This window comes from Micrasema longulum, unplaced genomic scaffold (assembly GCF_059751315.1).
Source record: "Micrasema longulum isolate JH-2025_06_02 unplaced genomic scaffold, ASM5975131v1 h1tg000126l, whole genome shotgun sequence".
Classification (NCBI taxonomy): Eukaryota; Metazoa; Arthropoda; class Insecta; order Trichoptera; family Brachycentridae; genus Micrasema; species Micrasema longulum.
Genome location: NW_028277332.1, coordinates 187,454 through 214,336, shown reverse-complemented (window position 1 = coordinate 214,336; position 26,883 = coordinate 187,454). Strand labels below are relative to the sequence as shown.

The window sequence follows — 26,883 nt, the reverse complement described above, 5'->3', positions numbered from 1 at the left end:
AATTTACCGAACCTTACTAATCAAATCCTGAGCTTTGCCACCTTGATTAAAAGCCCCAAAATTTTAATACACATAACCTCTGCTTCAAATGTTTAGATAATGAAAACCCACGATTATATAACAGATTTTATTGATATTTAGTATCTACAATATATTAGAAGTTTTACCACCGGACACTTGTTACAGAAATATGTGTAAAACATAATTTTACCAAAAATGTCTACACCCAAGCGTCAATCAACCCCGTGGGACTGAAAATACAACATATGAGGCACATAGAAACGGAAACAATTGTCTAAGAATACTAGTCAAATCAGACATTCAGACAGATTAAGACATTCATTTAAGTAATAAAGTAATTGATCATCAGTTGAAATCTTTTCGTTGTTTTCCAAGAACTGCGTCAACCGGACACCTGCTTATTAGTTTCTATATCCCTCATACATTATACTGCGGTGGGTCTGGAGATGTTTAGTGATCTTCTCCGGGAATCTTGACTTGTCCCGGTTGGCCATCTTCGTAGTGAGGCCAGAAGGTCGGGTTGTTGATGGGGTCGAGTGCGAGATCGGGATGGGCGTCGCGGAAGTCTTCCATCGTCATTTCGGCGTATGGAATGAGCGCTTCAATAACGGCGATTTCTTTCTGCAGCCTGCGGAAGGAAAAACATTTGAAAAAATACATTCTGGAAAAATTAAAAAAGAGAAAGGAAAGTTGAAAAATGGAGTTTTAAAAAAATTTAGACATAATATCGTAGGGATAAACACAACTAGATAACTTCAAAATCAGGGTTTTTGAGTTAACCACTAAAAACAGATCGTATCTTCCTCCATAAATGCTACAAATAGACATGTCGTAGCGGGATAATTTTTGTTATATGGAAGGTGATATGGCTTACATTTCAAGTTTCAATCAAGGATTGATGAAATATTGCATTTTAGAAACAGCACATCCACCCTGCCAGGAATTGAACCCGGAACTTCAAGCATAGTAGGCGAATGCACTAACGACTACATTATGAATCGGACTTATCTCCACTTGGATTACTTTTTCAGAATTTTTTTACTGGAGAGAAGATACCGAGAACAAAACACTCGTCCAGGGTTCTGGTTGTATTCTTACATACAGAACGGTATTCTTCGTCACCTTAACTTGTAAAACTCTCAAGTCCACAAATAGTCGAAAATGCTATTTTGATATTTTCGGTTAGGACTTCAAATATGTGTGTGTAAAACTTGTATATTCATACAGTGTTGCATTATTGAAAGAAAACAAATGAGGGTATCAGAAGCAAACTAGAAATCTCCATTGAAGGCGTTAGAGATATTTGCGAAAAACTTTGAAAAAAAGAGTGAGATTTCTAATTATGCTTTATGGAGAATGCTAAGTTTGCGGTGTCAAGTGTAATTGAAATCTATTTTCGCAAGATTTAGAGACGGTTTTGAATTACACTATTATTTAGGTAGGTAGGTTTTTGTGTATAGTTTATTTTGGCACAATAACTAATTTTCCGTTTTTGGTGGAGATTTCTAAGTTTGCTTCGAATACTCGTATATTGAAAAAAAAACTTCACTGTTAAAGTAAAAACCCTGAACAATGTAAAAAAAGGTTAGGCCAATGATATTATGCTTAGAATTGATTCAAACCAAATTTATATTATTATTATTTATATAACTAGAATTTATCTACAGCAATAATAATAAATGTATGAACAATACACCGCTACACCCGAGCAAATTGAGAAAAAAATTGTTTAATTTTTTCCTACAACTGGCGAGAGCAGGAATCAAACTCGCGACACCAGTTTCACAGTTGGCCGTCTAACCAACTGCGCCACTTATTAACATAAAAATCTCATATATACCTAATATTTTGGCGTGATTCCTACACGATTGAAATAAAAATTTAATATACAAATTTTTCAATTTAAAAAAAATCTCATTAGCTCTTTTGTAAAGTTGGCTACGCCGCTTAGGAACTTTCTCCTTTCTACCATTGGTATTTTCAGAGTGCCGATTTCGTTGGAAAATTAATAGTTATCTTCGCAATTGTCTTAAGTAAAAATGAATTTTCTGAATGTAAATGTGTTGATTGGTATAAAGATGTGTAGTCTCTTTGTCGGTAACCTATAAATGAACAAAAAAATATACATATATAAATCAATTTAAAAGAAAATTAGGTTTGTGTTGAAGATAACTCTGTCAATTTCCTGTTTTAGTAAGGCTCCATAAAGAACAATAAAAAGTCGGATCAAGTCAAGTCAAATGGAAAGTTAACACGTTTAATTCACACAATAATTCAAACTCAGTTTTAAAAGAAATATAGTAATTTTGAGATATGCGTTGTAAGCAAAAATATAATTTATGGGAACCTCGGGGCTCTGATCCAGATAGTACCCCTATGGGCCAACAAACCGACGTATTGTCTGGTTTAAATGATCACTTGTAAGGTTCACCATTGTGGCCATGTTGGAACCTGTAATTTTATTTATTCACTTACTTGGCAATTCTCTCGTTAGAATCCGCAACGTATTTCGCGATGGAGTTCTTGGATTCTGCCTCTAGTGCATCCACCAGCTTAGTATAATTATCAGTAGGGAACGGAATTTGAAGGCTTTCATATTGCTTCTGGAAAGTTTCGACCATCCCTGCTACCGGCACTTTGTTTTTGTAAAGGGCCCAGTCAAGTTTAGGCAGCTCGGCAGGATTCGCCAAAACGCTGCAAACATAATTCGAGAGTTAAAATGAAACATTCAAATTTATTATATAATCTGCATGACAGAATGTGGAACATACTAACCGCCTCAAGTAACCATCGGACTTGGCCTTAAATGTAATGAATTTGCCCTTAAGTTCAGGTGGAACACGCTCAGAGAGCGCGGCCCAATTTACTGAACTCTGTGCGATCCTTTTTGCCATTTTAAAAAATATTTTTTATTTTTTTACTCGGTCCGCAGTTCTCGCAATTTCCGACAATTCGACAGACAATAAACCATAGATTATATGGGAACAGATCAAAATCAGAGTTTTTTAGTTGCCATAAAAGAAAAATGACATACGCACACAAAATTCTTAAATTTTGCTTATGGCCTGTCCATAGTCAAAGCGTTATAAAAAGTATTCAAAGATAAAATTAATTATATTCATGATATAGAATCTATGGTGTTTGTGACAGGTGACAGCGTGCTGACAGCCAAGTTGTCAATATTATGGGGTTTTGGAAAAAACTTTTATAGGAAAGGAAATATAAGTTTGTGCCCTTAATCTGCAATTCAAATACATGAAAACTTTTTTCTGTATTACGATAATTTTAAAAGGAAATTATTCGTCTCTTGTTTCTCCCACAAATGCATAAGTAGCCATTAAACATGGAAATCGATGGGTTAGTTATTGTTATAAATTAATTTTAATTCCTCAGAAAACTTGCAATCAGTTCAAAAAAAAAAAAAACTCTTTTGGACTATTTAATTAACATCATATATAAAAAATATACAACTTTGAGGGATTTGTCCTAGGCGCGATTCTTGGCTAGATTAATTTCTGAATAAGATTTAATATTATAATTAATGTTTTTCTACAGCACCTAACATAAGATGTAGAATCTTGCCTCCATAAAATCGTTTAAATGTCGGCTTTAATGTTTAAGTGTGGCAGTAGTTAATTTGTAATCAATTACAGAGTGATATGTGATGCCTGTGGACGGAAGTTGCGGAATAAAGATGGACTCACAAGCCACAAGAAACTCATGCACGGCCGGCCCAAAGTTCTGGAGAATCATACTGTATGTCAAGAATGTTCTTTACCATTATTTAAGATTGACCGCTTAAGAGATCATCTTATTTCTATTCACGGCATGGAAATGGAATTTGAAAATAGAGCTTTTTTATCTTTGGAAGGTAGGTACACCATTTTGTAAAAAAACCGTAGACTTACGAAGAAGACCTTATTTAAAAACGAAAATTTTTAATCATAATTTATATGTATCGTATCAGAGCTTTTTTATGTTTTGAAATTACTCTGCGTGCGACGTCTCAGGTTCTCTTCCACTTCTTCTCGGTCAGTTCTACCAATTGGTCCGTTGACATACCGGAAACATTTCACAACTCTCTTATCATTGGTTAATTCATATCAACTAGTGACGTTGCTTTTATCAATTTTTTTTTTTTTTTTTACGGATTTTAAAAAAACTTTGCCTTACAATTTAATGCTCTAATTTTTTTTGTAAGTAAGAAAACATTTATTATATTGAATTTTCCATAGGGCTGAACCTCCTCTTTGGTCAAATAAATAAGTAAATAAGTATTCGTCGGCCTTGTGGTGTAGTGGTCAGCGCGTTTGCCTACTATGCAAGAGGTCTCGGGTTCGATTCCCGACATGGTTGACATGAAATATTTCTTTAAAAGTGTGTTTTCCCACTAGAATATTTCATAGTCTTTGGACTGGTACCAGAAGCGTAAGACTGATCACCTTACCTTCATGTAACAAAAATATTCAAGATATGCTGCGATTGGTGTACCAATGCAGTGCCCTATGCACCATTAGTTGTGGAAAGGGAATGATGATGATGTACCAAGTATTTATAGCTTATATAAGTTATACCTACCATTTTATTTAATGTTGTATTTGTTTTAACATGTTAAATAAAAATAAAATAAAATGCTTGTTCTTGCATTTCAGATTTTTATGTTTGGAAATTGAATTACGAAAGGCAAAACAACTGCTCGTACGTAATTAAAAAAAAAAACAATAGCCCGAATGATTTTTTGTATTTATTTGACTGCAGTAGATCGGGAGTGTACAAAAATAGGAGATTTGAGAATAAGCGATCTCTCAAGACACAGGGAAGCAAGAAAATTGGATTCACATGCACTTCAACCATTAAACTTACGATGATGGATGGTATATACTGCGTTAGATTCTGCATGACTCACTACGGCCACGATATAGAAGTTAAACACGTCGGTATCTCCGTAGTAGATCGGCAGGAGATAGTGGACATGCTTTTACAGGGATTATCGATCGATGAAATTTTCGACAAATATAAAAACCCCACAGACGGAGAAGTCAGGCGGATCCATTTACTGAATAAAAAAGATATACGTAATATCGCCACTGTGAATAATATACCACTTAAGACAAGGGTCAAGCAAAAGAAAATATTAGAAATCCCCGAAGATGATGTCCGAGAAAATAGTAACGTTATTCTCAAAACCGAAGATGAAGTCACTCATACATATATTCTACTACCAAATAATACTGATGCACAATGAGTTTTTCTGGGTTATTATGCTGTGTATCGTTCGTACTATTAACCGACGTTTTGTCCACCATCAGGGTTGATGGGTGATCAAGTTGGTAACTACAAATTTTTGAAAAATGAGATGTTTTATAAATGGCTTCACATAATCTTTGTTTAGAAAGTAAATAAAAATATTTAATATTTTATAAATGCAAAAAAAATTAATTAATATTAAAATTGTGGTTTCATTTTAATCGTTGATTTGGGATGAGCTTTAAACTTTAAAAGTGCAATATCTCACAACTGGTAAAATGAAGTTAAAATTACCATTGTTAATTGAATCGGCATTCACTTTGTAACACTTCATTATAAATTATTATGAAAATAAAACTTTGTTATTAGTGTTACACAATTTTTATTCTTTTACAAGACATTGTGAACAATATTCTGTGTTTACTATATTAGTATTATATCACCCGTCAATGGGAGGAGTGCTCTCCCGAAACTGTAGTAGTGTTCTTCAATAATAAAAATTGTGTAATACTAATGAGAAAGATTTATTTTCATAATAATTTAAAATTACCAACTTTTGCCAGAAAGAAAGAAGTTCTTTTTTTTTAAGTGCACATATATTGTTTAGAAATGTCGATAATTAGTATATATTTTAATAATAATTGGATATAAGTTAATATTAGGACATTCATATATAATATTATGTTTGTACTATTTTAAGAATAAATTAAAAAAGGAATCCTTTAAAATCAGCCACCATTTGACCCTGAGCAGGACGCCAATAAAATATTAAATATAATTAAATCCTCCGTTACTGTATGCCGCCAACACATGTACCCCAACCCTGATAACAGATGCTGTAATGCGATCTGAAACGTTGGTAAATAGTATGAACGACGTACAGCATAATTGATCAGGTTGTGGTCCCATGGCTAGTGTCTCGGACTCACGGACCAAAGGTCCGTGGTTCGAATCCCACTCTACCCCAACTTGATTCCATTTGCTAATAGTGAGTTATTTACAACTCGTTGAAAATGGCCCTCAAAATTAAATATTTGGGTAAATCATAAGAACGCAAATATTTATAATAACCCGGGAAAACTTATTATGCACCGCATGGCCGGGAAAATCTAAAAAGTTTGATACTGATGCAGTTTAAATAGTCTGTTTAATGTTTACATACATATTTATGTCTTTATTTATTTTATTTTTTATTAATACATTACACAAATAGCGCTTTGTTTCTTAATATGTTTAGTATTGCGACCAGAGGCGGTTCCTTAGTATGTGCATAAGTGCAGTGCACTGCCAAGCATTTTATTGATAGTAAAAATATTCTATAGGTAGGGTACAATGAAACAGGGATTCGTTGCAATATTATACTCGTTAACATCATAATATTTAATACTAGCGCCAAAAGATCTAGCGAAATCGACTCTAGCGGACGATTTTCTCATCTTGTCTACGCATGCGCAATCGTTCCAGTGCATATTCTGTTTTGCACAATCCTTTACCCTGAATTTCTATGAACTATACTATATCTCCTAAAACCGTCATTTGAGCGAGACAGACAATGCTTCATACCGATGAATTGTGCGTTAGAGGGAGAAGATAATATACATATTCCGGGCATTGCCAACGCATGCGCAGATTTGAAGTTTGAAGTTGGAAGTTGAAGAAGAAATGATATATAAGAAATGATAACAAATTTAGTTACCTAAAACGTGCATATTATGTTGGGCGCATTGAGCGTCCTTGGTTCCGATGCGCGGGCTGTCATACTACTGCTCGTTTATCACGTCAGACCTGTCGTATTATTATAATATTATAAAACTTAAAATACAAGTTGACAAAATGTAAAGAAATGCACTGCCAATGTTTTCAGTCAGGAGCCGCCAGTGATTGCGACCCCCTAAAAAACATAACAAAATATAAAACTTAACAGCCCCTTAAATCTCAAATCATAGCTTAATCAAAGTTTTTCATTATTTTACTAATGTGTATGCATGTGCATGTGTGTTTTTATGAATGCGTTGCAAGTGCCAGGGACTCGATGCAGATTTTCTAGCGAGTCGGGGCAAATTCTCGACATGGGCTGTTCCTGGCTGTCATTATAAACTGCATCTTTGTAATCAACTGATGCATGTATAAATAAATAAAAATCTCAATCTGTCAGTACAATCTGAATTTTAATTTTGTGTTTTAATGTTTAGTTATAATATTAATTATAAAAATATAATAAAAAAGTGTATACCCCTGCAGTGTATAAAAATAATACAATCATCTTGTATATTAAGTACGTTTTATTCAAAAACTTTTCTTAAAAATAGAATACAGTTAAAACACATAAATAATATCTTTGGAATGATTATATGGTATATGTACCAATATCATAGCGATTGTAAAAATGCAATACCGCCAATCTATGCTAAAATATCTTTATGCTTGATTTGTTTTACTAATTCTTTTAATTTTTTTTTGTTTTGCACAAATCCATAATCAAATATGACAATTTACTAATAATCCAATTGAAAATTGAGTATCATGTGTAACAGTTTGAACTTTTTTGTAATTATTGACTTTTTACTGTCATCTCTGCTTACTTATGATAAATCTCAATTCTTTTACTAATCGAGCTTCAAGCTCATCAATGATTTTTGGTGAAAATCTAAGAAAATAGACTGATGGTAATGCTATCTGACTGATGATATTAATATTTGGGTTTTGTACAAAACCCTAGAGGTAGAAACATATTGACACTGGAAAGGAAAAAGTTACCAAGCGACATGTAGCAACTTCGCAGAAGAACCATTTAATTATTTTTTGTTGAAAAAAATTGCATTATTTTGGCGTGATTCCTACAAAAATTAAATAGAAATTTTAAATATAAGATTCTTTATTAATTTAAAAAACAATCTTTAATTGGTTCTTCAGTTAAATTGCTACATGTCGCTTGTAACTTTTTCCTTTCCAGCGTCGATATATTATATTTAAAGATAAAATGCCAGTTTTAAAATGTGAATTCGAACGAATCTATGAGCTAACAGCACCACGTTTGTCATTTTTTGTTCTTTTACAGGGCAACAAAAATTGCCTTTTTTATTGAATTGAAGAGGAATTAAACTTAGAGTATTTAATAGGCGAGAGTTTATAGATAAACATTCCACTTGAATACATTTAAAGGCCTAATTTAGTTGAGCTTTCAATAAAATAAGCAGTTTTTTTGTCATCCTGTAAAAATAACTTACGCGGTGATTTTAGCTAAACGAATATGCAACATCTAACAACTAATTATGTGAACATTCAACAGAAGAATAATTGAGAAGTCATTTTAAATTTTTGTGCTATAAAATTTCAGTTTTCATATAGATATGTAGTAAATTGATTAGTTTGGATGTCAATATTTTACTGATGGGACTTGATGATCCTCAATTATTATGAAATAAGTGATACATTTCATTATAATCAAAGAAATATGGAGAGCTATTTATAGTTTTAGGATATCCCATTCCAAATATTCATACCTTTTTCTGCCTGTCAATAAGAAATAAAAAAATTTAAAATAAATCTTAAACTACAATATAATTTACTGAAATACATGTTTTTTAAATTAAAAATATTATAAGACACACTAATAGTCTTATATGTTTCAAGGTATACATTTAACAGAGCATACATTTCTTCGCCACCTTAAAAAATAATATGGCACTGTATAACAAAATTACAAACTAATTTTTGCTAGTGTCATGTATATCTTAATTAGGTATTTATAAATTATGATCATAGAAATTTTTGGCAATTTTGCTTTCATTACTTTTTATTTTTTCATATTCTACATACATCAAATTGAGATTCAGAAAAGAAGATTTCCGTTGTGAAATCTGACAAAGTCCGACATGTGAAATCAAAATTCTGATACTGCCAATTGGACCATCACCAGATTTTAAGGATCGGCATACTATGCATAATATAAAGGGTATATGGCTAGAATGAGTTTATTAACAAATAACTCATTTTATAGGAGAAAAACCCTTATTACCTATGGGTTCGTGTATTTAAGGTAATAGGTTTTCAATTTATGTAATATATATTTTTACATACAATCACATTTGGATCCCATGTTCGAGCTTCAACAAGATGCTCGTCTTCGAGGCCACGGTTTCAGGATGGAGAAAACCAGATTTAATCTAAATCCACGGAAGTATTTCCTGCGGCTTGTTGATGTTTGGAATAAGTTGTCACAAGAGCTGATGTTAAATGGGTTAAAAAATGGACTAGATTTGTTTTGGTGTGTCAACAACTAACTTTCATTAAAATAGAATTGAGAATATCAGCTATAAGCTGCCTGCTTCAAATAATAACACAATAATAATCACAGGAAAGAACAAACAGAAACATCTACTTATATTTAAAAAAAAATCTTTTTTGAACTGACAAAAATAGCTCGTTGCAGCAATTGTCCTATTTTGACTGTGTTTTTTGCCAGCCAGTTTTTTTTTCCATCTTGTAAACATAAGACAGGTAGCCACTTTTTGTTACTTTTGAATGTTTCATCTTATTGAACTCAATCAGTAGAAAACAATGGCATTAATATCTCGAAAGTCGAAAAAATGCAATGAGCCCGATTTAGCCATAAGCCCTTTATATATTACATACTACCAAACTATAGAATCTAATTGTGAATTTTTCCGGCAAATTAAGTTTATTAAGTTTTTTCTTAGATATAAAATTATCAACATAGGTACACATAAAAAAAGTTAGTTTTAGTTAGATATTGAAGACAATAAAAATATATTCATGTAATCTGCCTATTGACTTTAGTGACCTCGAGTGATTCTGACTTGTGTAGTAGTTAATTAGTATATCTACATGTATATAGTTATGTAGGTAAAGTTTTTTTTTTTGCATACTTATGTACGCAGATTTACTTAGGTATATTTATTATCATAGATAAAATAATATATAAACACAGTTCAACTCTCGGAGTAATAATTCTCTAGAGAAGCCTTTAAGTTCTATAGCACAGAACAAAAGTGTTTAAAATTTTTGGTTTGGTTTTTAGTTTAACAATAAACAGATGTTTTGTTAATGGACGGTTTCGGTTAGCGCTCGCAATTCTCAATCCGAGTACCTATGGCCTGTTGTATTGCTGTAATCTGTAATTAACTTTGCGGTCAATGATTATAGAATGGTTTTTCTTCGTATGGGCGACTTTATTAGGTTATTACTCTAAGGTTCAACTGGATAGTCGATGGGATTATAAGACAATATTTTTAGATGTGTGTTATCCGTATGTACGTACCAGAGGTGGTTCCTTAGAATGTGAATAAGTAGTGCACCGCTAAGTGAAAATATGTGGAAATAAATTGATAATTGATATTAAAAATAGATGGGCCTGACATATACAGCGAATGCCCGACTCACGTGTCCCTAGAAGATTAATGAGCGGACACCTACCCGGGTAAAAGGAGATTAGTGGGAAGACCCAGGCTGAGATGGAAAGATGAAGTGAGAAAGGATACAGCGTGGTTTCTCCAGGTGGCAAATTGGAAGACGGCGGCTGAGGACAGACAGAGTTGGAGGCGAAAGTTTCAGGAGGCCAAAGCTCGTTATGGGCTGTGGCGCCATCGGAGAGAGAGATTAAAAATATGTAATAATAAGAAACAGGAATTCATTGTAACATTATATTCAATGCTAGCGCCAAAAGATCTAGCGAGATTGAGTGGACATTTTTTCATCTTGTCTACGCATGCACAATCGTCACTGCGCATATTCTGTTTTGCACAATCTTTTACCCTGAATTTGTATGAAAAATACCATTTCTGCTAAAATTAGATTATTTGAGCAAGACAGACTACGCTTCATACCGGTGAATGGTGTATTAGATTAGAAGACAATATACATACTCTGGGCATTGCTAACGCATGCGCAGATTTGAAATATGAAGTTTGCAAACAAACAAATGTTACAAATAACGTCATTTTGAACATGCGTAATGACGTTATACATGTACGAATTTAGTTGATTTAGTTACGTATAATGTTAGTGCATGTAAAACAGCATGCAAACAAAAACAATGGCGAATTTAGCATTCCCGGCTCCGATCCGCGGGCTGTCTTGTTGTAATCACTCGTTTACCATGTCAGACTTATCATATTGTTATGATATTATTAAACTTAATACATAAATTGACCAAATGCACTACCAAAGTTTTTGGCCAGGAGCTGTCACTGGCGCGTAAGTATGAATAGTGAATGAATAAAAAGTAAAAATAGATTTTATTTTCTTAGTACTTTGTATATTTCATAAAATATTACTTCCTATCAAGATCATCATCATCATTCCCTTTCCGCACCTTGTGGTGCATAGGGCACTGCATTAGTAAACCAATCGCAGCGTATCTTGATCATTTTTGTTGCATGAAGGTAAGATGATCAGTCTTACACTCCTATCCTATCAAGATAGTATCTTACAATAATTTAGCCCGTATTAAAATCACATGAAACTCTCTGAAACTTCTAGGATTTAGATTCTAGTGCGGATGATGAAACACCTTTACACATGTCATATGAATGTTATGCTTTATAAAACAAAAGAAGCTGCATCCTCAGTGGACCATTGGTGAAACCTGAGGATGTGAGAGTACTTCCCCTACCTAATACCTCGATTCTATAAGGAATTGGGGCTTGGAGGAGATTTAGCAACAGAGCATTCGTCCTCTGTTCAGTAGCCCGGTCCTTTTAAGACCTAAAGCCTTGGGGGGGCGATAATTAATTTACAAGTCACAATGAATTTACACAGGTCGCAGTGAGATCAGAAGCTTGTTTGGCTCTGACTCCCATTGACAAGAATAAGATATTAAAATGATAAATACATTAAAAGGGGGTAACTTTATGTAAAAAGGTAGGTACTTAAGTATAACTTTGATATGCGCTGTATAACTACGGACTTGACTAATCCAAATATTCTAAAATGTACTACACTTATAAATAATTACAATACATATAAGTACTAATGATGAAACAGTCATAAGTTGCATGCATTAGGTCTAAAGCAAGGGTGGCCAACCCGCGGCCCGCTGGGTGTCTGCTAATGGCCCGCGGGGCATATTATGCACAAAAAAAAAGTTATTTCTATGGATAATGTATGTAGCGCCGTTTTCGTATAAATAAACACCAAGGGCGATTTAATAATGGTGTACATAAAACCACCAAAAGAACATTCCATCGTGCATAGTTTGTATCATATCCCATATTATGGAAGTATCTTTCTTGGCCTTCCTCGGCTTCTACGTCCAGGCACACTTGCACTATAACATCTTTTAGCCGTTCTTTCATCACTCTTCCGCTCCACACGACCAAATTATCGTAAGAGCCCTTTCTTAATTTTGTCGATATTGCTTATCTCAGCCTTGCACTCTGCTCTAATTTCGACATTTGTACACCTATCATACATAATCTTACCACACATTCGCCTGAGAGATCGCATTTCAACGACATTCAGTTTACTTTCATCCTTCTTTTTTCAACACCACGCTTCACTACCATACATAAGGGTTGGTACCAGAACTCCGTTATGTACTGCCAATTTTGCTTCTTCGATAAGTTCTTATTTGCCACTATCGATTTTAAGGCACCATTAACTATGTTTCCGGCACTAACCCTTCTCTCAATGTACTTATCCACATTTCCGTCTCTTGTAAACATACTTCCCAAATATACAAATTCTTCAACCTGCTTTAATCTGTCTCCATTTGCTATAATCTTTCATACCTACGGTATATAAAATTTATTATATTTTTTTTATATTTTATGATAATTTTTTGGATTGCTATTTTTTGTATTGTAACTCTAATCTAATAAACATGTTTAACTCTCATTTTTGTTATATCTTCGTAAAAATGCACATATTTTTTATTTGCATTGAATAATAGAAGAAATTTTGTTGTACGGCCCGGTAGGAAATCTCATTTCCAAAATCTGGCCCGGCTGCTGAAAAGGTTGGCCACCCATGGTCTAAAGGGTTTCAATATAAAACAATACTCTATTCGATCTTTGACAGCAAAATTACACACTAGTAAAATAATATTTGTCTTTCATTAAATTATCTTTGATATTTGAGTGAAATTACAGTTAGGCTTCGATCTCTTTCACTGGGAACTTTTTTTCTAGTTGTGAGTTTCCTGAATTATTAGTTGACGGTTGACAAAACGTTCTGCTTCCCAAGGTAGTCCTACGCACTATCGGTTTCTTGCGGAAGTAGTTGAAGAGTTTTTTATAGGCTGATCGATACTGGCGGTTTGTCGCTGCGTAGATCAGAGGATTGATAACGCAGGAAGCCCACGCCATTATCGAAGCAACGACATGGAGCACGGGGTAGTGAATGTCGTCATCTGCCACGTTCATTATCATCAGTGGCAGGAAGCACACGACGAAGCAGAGAAAGATGCTGAGCATCAGGGTGGTGAGTCGTGTGTCTTCTCTTTCTCTCGCTGTCTTGCTAGCGTCTTTTACACTCATTTGGCTGAAAAAATATATTGAAAAATTCATCGTTGAATACTAAACAATTAACACTCAATACAGAGATGAAGGTATTGAGAATGTGTAAGTCTAGGCGTTTACAGAGCTTATGATCTGTCATCAGCTAAAGTGATCAATTTACGCATTGTGTAACATTCACCATTCTGTGAATAGGTATTCTATACATGAGTATAATATGGTGATGACCTGATCATTTCCTTTCTGCGCCTAGTGGTGCATAGGGTCTGCATTGATACACCGATAGCATCATTTTGATCATTTGATCATTTTTGTTACATGAAGGTAAAACGATCAGTCTTACGCTTCCACTCCGAGTGAAATATTCTAGTGTAAAAACACTGTTTGAAATAAATATTTCGTGTCAATCATGTCGGGAATCTCTTACATGGTAGGCAAAACACTGACCACTGAACCACGAGGCCGACACATTAACATATATGGAATTTTTAGAAATCGGGCTGGTTTCTACAGCAAGAATTTTAATTCTCAATTTTCTCAATATACTGTATTTTTTTTTAACCAGATGAATAATAATAAACAATATTTTGAATAATGCAGAATTTGAACACAAAGCTTTGAAGATAATCAAAATATTGTTATTTTAAACTCACCCTAATTAGGTTTTTTATTCACAAAATTGAGGCATGAACATTTAACATCGAAATAATAAATCCACAGATTAGATATACAGAACTCCCTCTATAATCTGGCACTTTACTTCTCCGGCCCTGGCAGTAATCCGGCAGCTATCAAGAGGGTAGCTCGGTAATTTTGAATGTGAATTGGAGATAATTATTTTATGCCTTCCACTTCAATGGAACAATGGAGACTACTGATACAAAACTACAGTAGTACTGCATTCTAAGTTAATTTTTCTATTATTATAGTTTTAGTTTATATTAACACTTCAATTATGTGTATGTACTAATGTAGTGTATAATACAGTACAGCATACATATATGTGTACAATAAAACATAGCTTTCGCCGTTTAAATGCGTCATTATTAGTTTTAGATTAGATTTCCAGTAATCTTATTACTGAGAGACCACTGTACTCGTACTAGTAAAAATAATGCAAAACTTTCAAGATCTTTTATTAGACAATAGACAAGGAGCCTATGCTTATGTGACGATCAAGTACACACACAATTTGTTTGTTTGCAATGTTCTTCCTTTATAAAAGGATTCAAGCGATCAATAGGTAAACCGTGGTGCAATGAAGAATATTAAATACAGAATAGAATATAAAAGACGAGAAAAACTAACAGTTGACTTCAATAAATGAAAATACAGTAGAACTCCAATTATCCAAATCGCTTTCAGAATTACATTTAAAAAAATTAAGACAGAAACGTTCTGCGATTTACAAAATAACGACTTGGCTGCCCGAAAACAGATGACTGTCGGCCTCCGTGGTGTAGTGGTCAAGACGCTTGACTCACACACGGAAGGTTCTGGGTTCGATTCCCGGTGAGAACAAAAAAAAATATCCGAATGGGGTCCGGTCCCAATTGATCCGGATAGTTGGAGTTCCACTGTATAATAAAACCATATTACCTGTGCGCTTCAAGTTTTATTTTGGATTTTCGCACTTTCCAATATATACAGGAGTAAGAGATAATGATGACAATGCAGGGCATCGCAAAGCCAAAGAGGAAGAGGAACTTCTTGGGGGAGTGGCCATCCTTCTTGAGGATAGTGCAGGAGAAAGTCTTGGGGTCGAGTCCGAGCTGCCCCCACACTCCGAGCAACGGAGGCATCTGAAATTATTACTGTTTATACTTTTCTTGATAATCATCAGTAGGTGCTCCAGAATGAGGAAATTCAGAGGTTTTTAAAAAAAAAATTGTTAATAGACTATCAAACGAAGCGAAAAATTATACAGGTAAACGTCGTTTTGTGCCAGGGTTTCGTTCCGAGAGACACCGGCATAAAAATCAGCGTAAAATGAACACAAATACAGGGTGTTCTTTAAACCCTGTTACACCCAAAACCACGATGATCAGTATGAGCAAGGAGACATATTGGCACATTAAAATAAATTCTTAGAATGAATAAAATTTACAAAAATAAAATACTAAAAAAACAAACGGTTGTTGCTTACTTCTGCAAGGGAGAAGCAAGGAGAGGGGAGGGGGAATCTGATACACCGTCAACCACATGGCCAAAATAGGGCAAAAATATTTTTTATACCAGTCTGTGAAAACCTGAGTGACCCGGCCCTTTTTATTCCACCTCCAAAAAACTGGCAAGGAGCTTTTTGTCAAGACCTTTAAAAGCCCATAGATTCTGGGAATGGTCTCCTCCCATTGGCTTTAATTTTAAGGAACCAGAAACATTTGATCCGGGAGAACAGTCAGTCTATCTTTGGCCGCTTTAAATCCAGAAATGCTACGTTATTTTCATGAAATAAACGTTCTCGATGGCAACTTCTTCCAATAAAAGCCTGTTTTATCAAAATTTTAAATGAGATCTGAAGGGTAGTTGCCTTGTTCCACAACTTCTTGAAACTTTTGAGGGTAAGCTGCCGCTGCTGCTGCATCAGCGCTCGCTGCTTCGCCAATTAGTTTAGTGCTGCGGATATTGGTTGATTTGAATCTCACGAACCACCCAGTGCTTGCCAATAAAGTTTCATTAGTGTTTTCTTGCGCCTTCAAATCAGAAAAAATCAACTTGCAACGTAAACTTACAGCCGCTGTCTGTTGAGCGGAATGTTTTATTTTCCCAGCGTTTTTCATGATTGTTGTCACAGTGGACGGGGGTAAATTTAGAGCTCTGCAGACAAAAGGTCGGATTTGGCCGTCTTCTTCGGATTTTTGTCTCCAGGCATATTGTTTTTCATGCGTTTTTCGCACAATATTTGGGTTCTGAATCACTATTATCGCCCATAGTGAAGCTACAAATATTTTAATATTCTTTTAATTTTAATAATAATAAAATAAAAAATACTTTTTTTTTTTTTAGAAACAAAACGAAAACTAACTCGGAAACAATTTCGCACACACAATAGGCTGCTCGCATATACGGTAATATAATTAAACAAGGTGTAAAAGTGTGTCTGCTATTAGAATCGCGACGCCTACTGTCGTCTGGTGTCGGCCGAACCGGGGAATCCCACGCCGGCACCAACCGTCGTAATTGTAAATCGGCGTAAATCGAAACGACACAAAACGACGTTTACCTGTATTTTAATGTACTTTTTGTTTGAACCACAACAGGCCAGGAGGCCCATTTAGTGGTGAATCGTAGATTTTTTAAAGTTTTGTCATTTTGAAAATTGTCAAGCTCGTGGTGTAATAGTCAGCGCGTTTGCTTACTACGCAAGAGGTCTCGGGTTCGATTCCGATTGATATGAAATATTTATTAAAAAGAGTGTTTTTACACAAGTACATTTGATAGTCCCTGAACTGGTACCTAAAGCATCAGACTGATCATCTTACCTTCATGTAACAGAAATGATTAAGATACGCTGTAATTGGTGTACCAATGAATTACCCTTTGCACCATTAGGTGCAGAAAGGGAATGATGATGAATTTTGAAAATCGTAACCACTGATATCCACCCACATTGCTTCAAAAAACCTCTCCTCGGTTGAGATTATTAAAAAACAAGATGAATTACTTTTTAATTAGTATTTAATGTGTATTAAATGTACTATGGATGACAAGTTGTACTGATGAAAATCTCAAGTGAGTTTATTAAGCATTATCTACTTAAAAATGTTATAATTACCATGAGAGCAAACGCAATGGCCCATATCAGAAATAACTGAATGCAGATGCTCTTGGCAGAATAGATTTTACTATAGGCATCATAGTAGGCGATCAGCGTGTATCTATAAACAAACAAAATATACAATATTTAATTTTATTTAATACTTCACAAAAATATATTACATAATTTGAATTAATAAAATAAAAAAAACAACTTTGTTTTTAAGCACTATTTTTTTTTTCCACCGACCGGTTTCAAAGCAAACAAGCTTCTTGGTCAAGGTTTACTTAACTAATGAATTATTTTCTATTTTATTTTATAAATAAATCGTGTGGGTAAATCATAAAAACACAAATATTTATTCAAAAAAATAAATGAAACAATAATAATCTGTCACTCAGAATAACGCTTAGAATACAATTTTTTTTTTTTTTTAAATGATAATTTTAAAATTATAATAAAAATTAATTTCAATTTAAAAAAAAAAAATAATAAAAAACAAACAAATGAAAAAGTTAAGAAAAACATAAACCGTAAAAACAGTACACAAGATTATGGTGTCTATTACTTACATTAATTATATTTAATACATTTTACAATATTCTATTACATCTTCCAAATATTCATTTATAGTATAGAAACATTTATCGATTAGAAACACTTTTAACACACCTGCAAATTTTTTAACACAATTTATTTTCTTAATTTTATTGGGGAGCTTATCATATATTTTTACTGCCATGCATACGGGCCCTTTTTGTATAAATGATTGTTTCATTAATGGAATTTTATTCCTGGTGTTGTGAAAGTGTATTTTTTATATTTTTGCGATTTTTTCAAACAAACATTCGCGTTATTTACGGGGCTTTAGATTAGTGACACGTCTATTAAAAATGGTTTTAAGAAATATTGCATTTCCAATAATCTGGATGGGAGTGAGGATAACATTTATGGGAAGAAAATTATGCATCAAGTAGTATCGACTCATTCAAGCGACACTGATGATAATAGGAAAATATCACATTCTACGAATACTGATAAAAATATATAAAACAGATTTAGAATAAATAATTGTATTTTTAAAATCAATTTGTATATTGTGGAGAACTATTTTCACACATAACTTTAAAAAAGAAATTATTGAAAAATACGTCCCTAAAAAAACGCGACATGTTTGGCCTTGATGATTTGTCACGACATTCTATTTAAATTTAAACGGTCACAAACAAAGTTCAAAATTAACACGAATCGTGACGTATTAGGGGCGTAGCCAATGCACTGGACCGTTTTCGCGGGAATTCAAAATTATAAATTTAAAAAAAAAATACAACACTAATAAGTAGTCAAAAAAATTTTTTTTACTCGACAGTATTTCATAGTGGAAATCGAATCAAGTCGGGAATCGAACCTGAGACGCCTTGTATGGCAGGCAAACGCGCTGACCATTACACCACGAGGCAGACTTTTTCACACTAAAATATTTCATACTTCCTGGACTGGTACATGAAGCGTAAGACTTATAATAATAATTATTATTATGGATAACTCATATAGCGCCATTTTCGTAATATAATACCTCAAGGGAGCTTTACAAAGTGATTATAAAGATATAAATATTTTATTTTTTTTAATTTAAGAAAAACAATGTACTTTGTCACCACATGCTAAGGATTTATTTAAATGATTTAGAGAACAAGTGGGTTTCAAGTTTTTTCCGAAACATCACTTCACTCTCACAGTTTCGGACCTCTGCTGGGAGAGCATTCCATTCCGTAGGGCCTGCGACCGCAAATGCGCGTTCGCCGAATTTAGTGCGCTGTTTGCGTAGAGGTATAATAACTTTTCCTCTCGACGTAGACGTAGCTGATCTAAGCGTGAGACGCCTGTCAGCTAGTTCATCTGGAATGCATAGTTATATTAGATATTCTGGAGCATAGTTGTGCAGTGACTTATACATAAGCCAACAGAGTTTGTATTCCACTCTCTGTGGAAAACGTAGCCAGTGTAAATCCCGAAGTAGTGGAGTGATATGACTTAACTTAGAGATTCCGAAAATAAGTCTCGCTGTGGCATTCAATACAGACTATAGGCCAGTCATTCATGTAACAAAATTATCAAGATACGCTGCATTGGTGTACCAATGCAGTGCCCTATGCACCATTAGGTGAGGAAAGGGAATGATGATGATGATTATTACGATGTATTATAGACCCTTATTAGTTTTAACTTTAGAAAAAAATCTAATATTTCCTTTTTCAAGCATGTCTGAAAGAAAAATCATATTTTTTATGATACAATTCACCTAACTAATTTTTGTTATATATGAATTTTTCCTTTCATTCCTGCTCCAAATATACAGGTCGCGTTATATTCGGGCTAATCACCCCTAGAGAGCGTTCAGAATCGCACTGCTGTTAACAATATATTATAATATCTGTTGTTCAGTCTGACGAAAATCATTATGTGCGGATTTTCTCATGTTGGCCCCTTTACTTTACTGCCCTGTTAAGCCTAAAAGTCGTATATGAAAAATATCTTTTGCGTTTTTTTTTGTAATAGGTATTCGATAGCCTCGCATATTTACTAAGCAAACAAGTCATTTCTACTTCTCAAATATGAGATATTCTCTGGTAAAAAAAAAAATCTGATTGGCAAAGCATGAAACAATTATGTCCTGTAAAATTTGCAACGAGGAACTTCAGCCCTACGGGAAATTGGATACAATAAATGTTTTCTTGCGCCCGGTAAAAATTGGAGCATTCAATTTTACGGCCAATAGTTTTTTTTGGTTTTTTTTTTGTTGTTTTAGTTTTTATTTTTTCTTCAATATAGGTATAATTTACACGCTTATTAAAAGTCAACATATAAATAAATAAAACAAAACAACACAAAGAGATGGTCAGGTTTCAATAAATAACTACACATTCGAAAAATAATTAAATAAATTAACACAAATAAAATAATACTATTAGTTCCAAATACTGCTAACTTCCATGTACTCATTAAGTCCATAATGGGCCTTTTTTTTAAGTACGCTTTTTCTGAAAATGTTGAATTTATTGTCCGTCATAATTACGACATTGTCGGGTATTCTATTGTAGAAGCGTACGCAGTGCGCAGTGCCCCACAAACAATGTGGTTACCTTGCTTAGCTTCAATTTCAGGATTACTGATTTGTCCTTATTTCTAGTATTGTGATTATGATTGTCGCTATTTTTTTTAAAGAGATATATTTTACGCACATACATAATATTATCATAAATATACTGACTATATATTGTCATAATGTTTATTTCTTTAAAAATATTTCTCAAAAAGTCGCGAAAATTTAAGTTGTAAATACCTCTCACTGCCCTCTTTTGGAAAACAAAAACTGCGGAAATATCGGCTGCCCGACCCCACACTGAAACGCCACAAGACATAATAGTCTGAAAGTAGCTAAAATAGAATTATTAAAAATAATTCTTCTTCTTCTTTTCCACATCCGCTCCTAAGTGGAGCGTGTGGACATCACCAGGAGACCCTATAGCCAGCCAGCACTCTCGCTTCTTCCCATGTCAATCCAGCGCCCCTTAATTCCGCCGAATAAAGTCTAAAGATCGTCATTGACGGCCTTCCAGGACGGCGTGAGCCCGCAGGTTTAAAGAAGAGGCAACTAGGGTTTAGGTTCTCCCGAGGCATGCGCAGCACGTGTCCAGGCCAGGTCCACCGCCGCATCCTCAAGACGCTCGTTATAGGAGGCTGCTGCGTCCGTTCTCGGACTTCAATGTAATTAAATTTAAAATATTTAAATAAAAACGAACTACTTTGGTCTACGTCACTAGTTCGTATGAATCAACCAATGATAAGAGAGTTATGTAAGATTTCCGGTGTGCTTACCGTCAACGGACCAACGGGCCGAACTGATCGAGAATAAGCGGAAGTGAACCTCTGACGTCACACACGGAGTTATTTTAGAAATACAAAGCTTTCGAAAAATCATAGCGCTGATAATAGGATTTATAGAAATTGGAAAAAATATTTCTTGGCTTAGTTTAATAGTCCATCAACATATAAAAAACTATAAAAAAAAACAACTGAACTTCCTCATTGAGGAGATACGACTTTGAGCCTTAGCAGCAGCTCAATCACAAATAACTATTGACGTACTTAAAAACATGCTAAGCATTTGAGCGATCACAATGAACAATAATAAACATGCTTAAGTTATCGATGTCATAAGTCAACGATCGTGTCAGTTAGTTTTTTGTTTACCTCGTAAAAAAAAATACAGTTCATTGGCGAAAAATCGGCGTTTACTATAAAAAGTAATACAACATATTGCATTTGCAAAATAGTAAGATGTATCTAATACAAAAAAGTGAAAATTAAATTACAATTACTATGGCGACTGCTTTTCTTGACATTTGGCTTTCCAACCGCCGCCGCCGACTAAATGCAATAAATAGCGTGATAAATAATAAAAAGGCTTGCCAACCGCCGGCTAAATGCAATGAAAAGCATGGTACATGGTAAATAAATAAACGAAAACAGCAGTTTTGGAATATTTTCCAAATTTACACCGGCAAAATTCAAATATGTGATTGCGCAGCAGGATTATACGTCGCGAAAGGTAAATATTTTGACATTTAATATTAGGTGTTCACGGATGTTTCAAACAACCGTAGTGAGAAATTGTTATCACGTCGCTTATTAACACGTCGATAGTTATTTGTGATTGAGCTACTGGGCAGTATGGATAGATACCTACTTTGTATACTAACCCACTGGCGACTATGTAACTTTTAGTTTGCTTTCAATTAATCCTCAAGTTTTAAAATGTGTACTCGTATATATAAATATAAAATGTGTACTCGTATATAGCTTGATTAGACTGGACGTTGTCAGCAAAAGTGACGACATAACTTTGTAGTAACGTCTAAGGAGTGATTTATATTGACACACAAAAAATCATTCGTATCTGAAATGTTAATTTATTTTTTTAATACAACGCTTGACACATAAATCAACATAAATATATAAAATAAGCTTTATAACTAAAAAATAACTCAAATAAATCTAATTATTAACGACGCTCTTACAAGGTTACATCATTTTGCAAAAACGTTAGAGATGGGACAAATTGATCAATGTTAATTGATCGAAAAAAAATTTATTCATTTGATGTTGTTCATGAAAAATTTGGTGAATAATTGTCCTTAACACACTATTACAGGCTTGTTGTTGCGTTTTTATATGATTTTTTTAAGGACTACGTTTAATAACTACGAGACTTCTTAAAAATAAAACGACGCGACGCGCGATATTTTAATTTTCAAACCCATATTGCGTTTATTTCCCTAGTAGATATTATATCTGAAGATCTGTAGCAACTAGTTTATGGCACTCAACTTTAATTAATATATAATTAGTTGTAATAAGTCTTAATTATTGTGTCATTCGCTGCGGTTTGTTTTTTCAATTTGTCCAAGTGTCGACGTCTAAAAATCGTTAAAATGTGTTCCAAGTCTTGTATCCTATGTAGAGTAATGTTACCACAGTCACACATGAATTAAAAGAGAGAGAATATCTTTGTAAACTTATATTGTTAATTAAAAGCAGTATATAATTTCGATATTAATTACTGTTTTGATTTTAAGTCTTGTTTTTTATTATATGTATATATTTATTAATTTATTTTTTATCATATTATATTACATACCCAAAATTATAATGTATATAAGTTGCTTTGACTGCCTAACTAGGGTTATTTACCCCGTTCTAAGACAGCAAAAAAAAAAAAAACAGTAATCAATATATAATAACAGTTATAAAGACAAAGTGAAAAACAAAGTAAAAAATAGAGTAAAAACAAAGTAAAAATGTAGTAAAAAAAACGTAGCAAAAACATATAACATTTATTTTTGAACCACTTTACTCATTTACAGAACCGACTAGTTTCGGCATCAACACGTTGCCCTCTTCAGGGCTATTTAACAACTAAACATATATAATATTTAACAGCAATTTACACAAAATTAACGGCAAAATCCATCTTTCTTTATTTTGAGCAAATCACAAAAAACTGATACAATACTTCACTTCACATTTTTTTTAGACTTATTTTTTAAATTATAATTAGTAAATATTTTATACGTAAGCAGTGATGACACAAGCATACTTATGTCAAGAAACAGTAGTGAGATGATAATTTAAATTTTATACATTACCAACTTTACAATACTCAAGTAGAGGTTGCCATGTTTGCAACAAAGCCGATAATTTAAACGTCAAGTCTTACAAATTAAGCTGACTGTTAAAATTATTGTATAAAATTGTATTCTGAATAAGTTTCAATTAATACCTCACTTTTTTTACATCTTGGATTTTGCCGGGTTTGCAAGTAGTACCCTCATAAAACTTATCTTATTTTTTTGTTTTGTACACCATTTTGTGAAAAGGGCCTAAATTATATTCTTATGATATTTGTTACAATCAACATAGTGTAAAGTTTCCGCAAACCAAGTTTTGTAAAATTTGCATTTAAAAAAATCAAATATGGGCAGAATGGTAAATGCTACACAGTGTGTAAAGTGGCCACTTAAACCAGCCAATGACAGGTCATAAGCCCTGTAGATGCCTAGACTTCTATATTACCTTCTCTTAAATGTTCTTCATCTCTGTTGTAATATGTTAATATAAACAGCTCCCCAGGGAGTTGAATCCAGTTCTTGTCTACAAAAATTTGGACAAACTCAAAACATTGTTGATAAATCCACCTGGTCCATGAAGAAGTATAGAAATTGAAAAAATTACATTTTCAGGCGTTGCCTAGTATGTAGGTGAAATAATTCAATTAGATGAATCTCACCCGCATAAATAAAGGTTTCAGCTCTTTAACTACACAAACATCAACAGATGAAGGAATATAGATTTTCAAATTTTCTTTCATATGTTATACAAAAATATTATAACTGTCCATTATTTATTATAGGAGCAAAAATTCATTAACATTTTCTTGTATACCCACGAACAGGCCATTCCTTTGTGGAATTTTTTGTTTGCTTTTTTTCTATTAATATGTATTTCATTGATATGTAATTATGCTTTATTTTTTAATACTCTGTTTTATTATTATGTATATTGTAAAAAAAAACAAAAAAAAAATAAAATAAAATAAAAAAAATATGGGCAGAATGGTGAATGTTACAACGTGTGTAAAGTGGCCACTTAAATCAGCCAATGACAGGTCATAAGCCCTGTAGATGCCTAGACTTATATATTACATTTTCTTAAATGTTCTTCATCTCTGTTGTAATATGTTAATATAATCAGCTCCCCGGGGAGTTGAATCCAGTTCTTGTCTACAAAAATTTGGACAAACTCGAAATATTGTTGTTAAAAATAAATGTAAAAATGCCATTATTCAATAAAAAATTATAAAAGCGCCATCTATGAATAATTCGTTCCATATTTTCGTTTAAAATCACCTTAAAGCAATATGGCCGTCGGTTATGCATGTGAACTGTATATATAAATGAAGTGTTTATATAAATAAAAGTAAAATAAATATCTAAATAAAATACAAGACGAGTATGTACGAGTATACCTATGTATGATCTCAGTAATGTTTATTAGTGCGCAAGTAATTCTCGCAAAAGCGATTAATAAAATAGATGTCTAATAATAGACGCCATAACAATAGGTTGGCAACGCTAATTTCTCACAATATGGGCAGAGGACAGTGGGCGGCGGAGAGTGGTCGACACTCGATACATTTATTGTCGGAGTGAATGAGGGGGCCTCTTTGCAAATTAATTTATCATTATTTACATAGTATTCATATCAAGCACAAAAGTTTACACCTGCCCGTGTACGCACGTTTACGGGAGACATCATTTCAGGATCTGCGCCCATTAGTGCACAGGGCACTGCATTACCACTTAAATTGCACCGTAGCTTGATCAGTTTTTCACACGATCAGTCTGAAGCTTCTGGGCCTCGATTGTGATGGGAAGATAAGACGTTATATCTTCACCTTGACGGTATGGTTGAAGATAAATTCTCTCTGGCGTTTACGAAGATGCACTACCGACCCCCGCCTTCAAGTTTTGGGTAGGTACATCGATATAAAACAAGGGGAAGCGTTCGGTGCGATTGCTGTACCAATGCAGTGCCCTATGCACCACTATGTGCGGAAAGGGAGTGATGATGATGATGATAAAGAAGTTTGTCTAGCTTTAAAACCGGGAGATAGAAAAAATATTTAAAAAGTGGTTAAGAATAAAGTTGTTTTATATTTATTTTAATTTAATAGATAATCACGAAGTTAGGTCTACAAATATTTTTAAAAAAAGTTCACAAACATTTGAACAAACTCAAAATTAAAGTTATAAATCTAATTTGTACAGTAAAAAAGATAAAAGTTGGTCTTAGAAAACAGCTCGAATCAGTCGGCGATAAAAATGTCTTCATTGAAGTCAATGAACTAAAAATAGTCTGTCACTTTTGAGTAAAATCAACAACTTCATATCTTTAATTATTGACTATCACTATCATTTGACAAGCCGTAGTGAGGCGCATTACAAACCACGGCAAAAATCCGTACGGCACGATCATTGACATATTACTACACGCCCTGAGGTAGTAGGTTTACTAGGGATGGAATGACTACAGAGGCAAACTACAGGGGATACTACAGAAGCAAACAGCTCGAGGAAATAGTTAAATCAGTTAACCTCTCTATACTCCCCCTTAAATCAACACATCACACTGTATCTTTCCATACACTTTTGATCTTATTTTTACCACCTTTCATCATAATATTAATAATTTATTTATTTATTTATTCACACTCTTTATCAAAATACAATTCCATATTCACTTTGCCCAGCTAACAAGGGTACATACCCCATTCCAAGCTAGGCAATTACATTTTAATATATTATAATACTTAACAAATTAATATAGAGCACAGACAAACAAAATATAAACTTATTCGGATACACATTTTGATTCATATACATACAGACATACACATATATACACACATGTATATATAAATATACACATATATACACATGTACATACACACACACGTACATACACCCATGCGCATACACATACATACATTCATAAAAACATAGACAATTTATTTATGCGAAACTTCATGGTTGTCATCTATAAATATATATTTTTTAAATTATTCTTTATTTTTTATATTTTATTTTTGACATCCAGTAAGGTTCTTCAATCCGTGGCATGCATCAACTTTTCTGACTCCCTACGACCAATGTCATGAAAGAGCGAGGTCAACACCTTCCGTAACTTGACAACACTCCCGTCTTTCCACGATTCTGGCAAAAGGTTATGGACCTTTTTGCCTACGTTATAGTGTTGTCT

The 26,883-nt window shown here is 33.6% G+C and overlaps 2 protein-coding genes and 1 non-coding gene across 3 annotated transcripts in view; 1 reads left to right on the top strand and 2 right to left on the bottom strand.

Annotated features, from left to right (window-relative positions):
- Window positions 1–113: 113 nt before the first annotated feature.
- Window positions 114–2,982, bottom strand: ATPsynD (ATP synthase, subunit D). Its single transcript, XM_088240645.1, has 3 exons — window positions 2,797–2,982; window positions 2,497–2,715; window positions 114–649 (listed from the first exon to the last, which is right to left on the bottom strand). Exons 1-3 carry the CDS (start codon window positions 2,913–2,915, stop codon window positions 472–474), a joined length of 516 nt encoding a protein of 171 aa, XP_088096771.1. The 5' UTR covers window positions 2,916–2,982; the 3' UTR covers window positions 114–471.
- A 1,322-nt stretch (window positions 2,983–4,304) lies between these two features.
- Window positions 4,305–4,377, top strand: TRNAS-ACU (transfer RNA serine (anticodon ACU)). Its single transcript has one exon. It is a non-coding gene; the product is annotated as a tRNA-Ser (tRNA).
- An 8,666-nt stretch (window positions 4,378–13,043) lies between these two features.
- Tre1 (Trapped in endoderm 1) overlaps window positions 13,044–26,883 on the bottom strand; it is a 73,654-nt gene continuing 59,814 nt past the window's right edge. The window contains exons 4-6 of the mRNA XM_088240638.1: window positions 17,521–17,623; window positions 15,345–15,547; window positions 13,044–13,770 (exon numbers count right to left, since the gene is read on the bottom strand). Coding sequence (XP_088096764.1) covers window positions 13,380–13,770; window positions 15,345–15,547; window positions 17,521–17,623 — 697 coding nt within the window. The 3' untranslated portion in view covers window positions 13,044–13,379. The remainder of the gene's footprint in view (window positions 13,771–15,344; window positions 15,548–17,520; window positions 17,624–26,883) is intronic.

What these genes read in the sequence shown, in the direction of transcription:
- ATPsynD (XM_088240645.1), bottom strand. Translation starts at nt 2,915, where the DNA reads ATGGCAAAAAGGATCGCACAGAGTTCAGTAAATTGGGCCGCGCTCTCT. An exon ending in TCCGATGGTTACTTGAGGCG is followed by an intron (nt 2,716 to 2,796) that starts GTTAGTATGTTC and finishes TTATGTTTGCAG; the next exon opens with CGTTTTGGCGAATCCTGCCG. An exon ending in TCTAACGAGAGAATTGCCAA is followed by an intron (nt 650 to 2,496) that starts GTAAGTGAATAA and finishes TTCCTTCCGCAG; the next exon opens with GCTGCAGAAAGAAATCGCCG.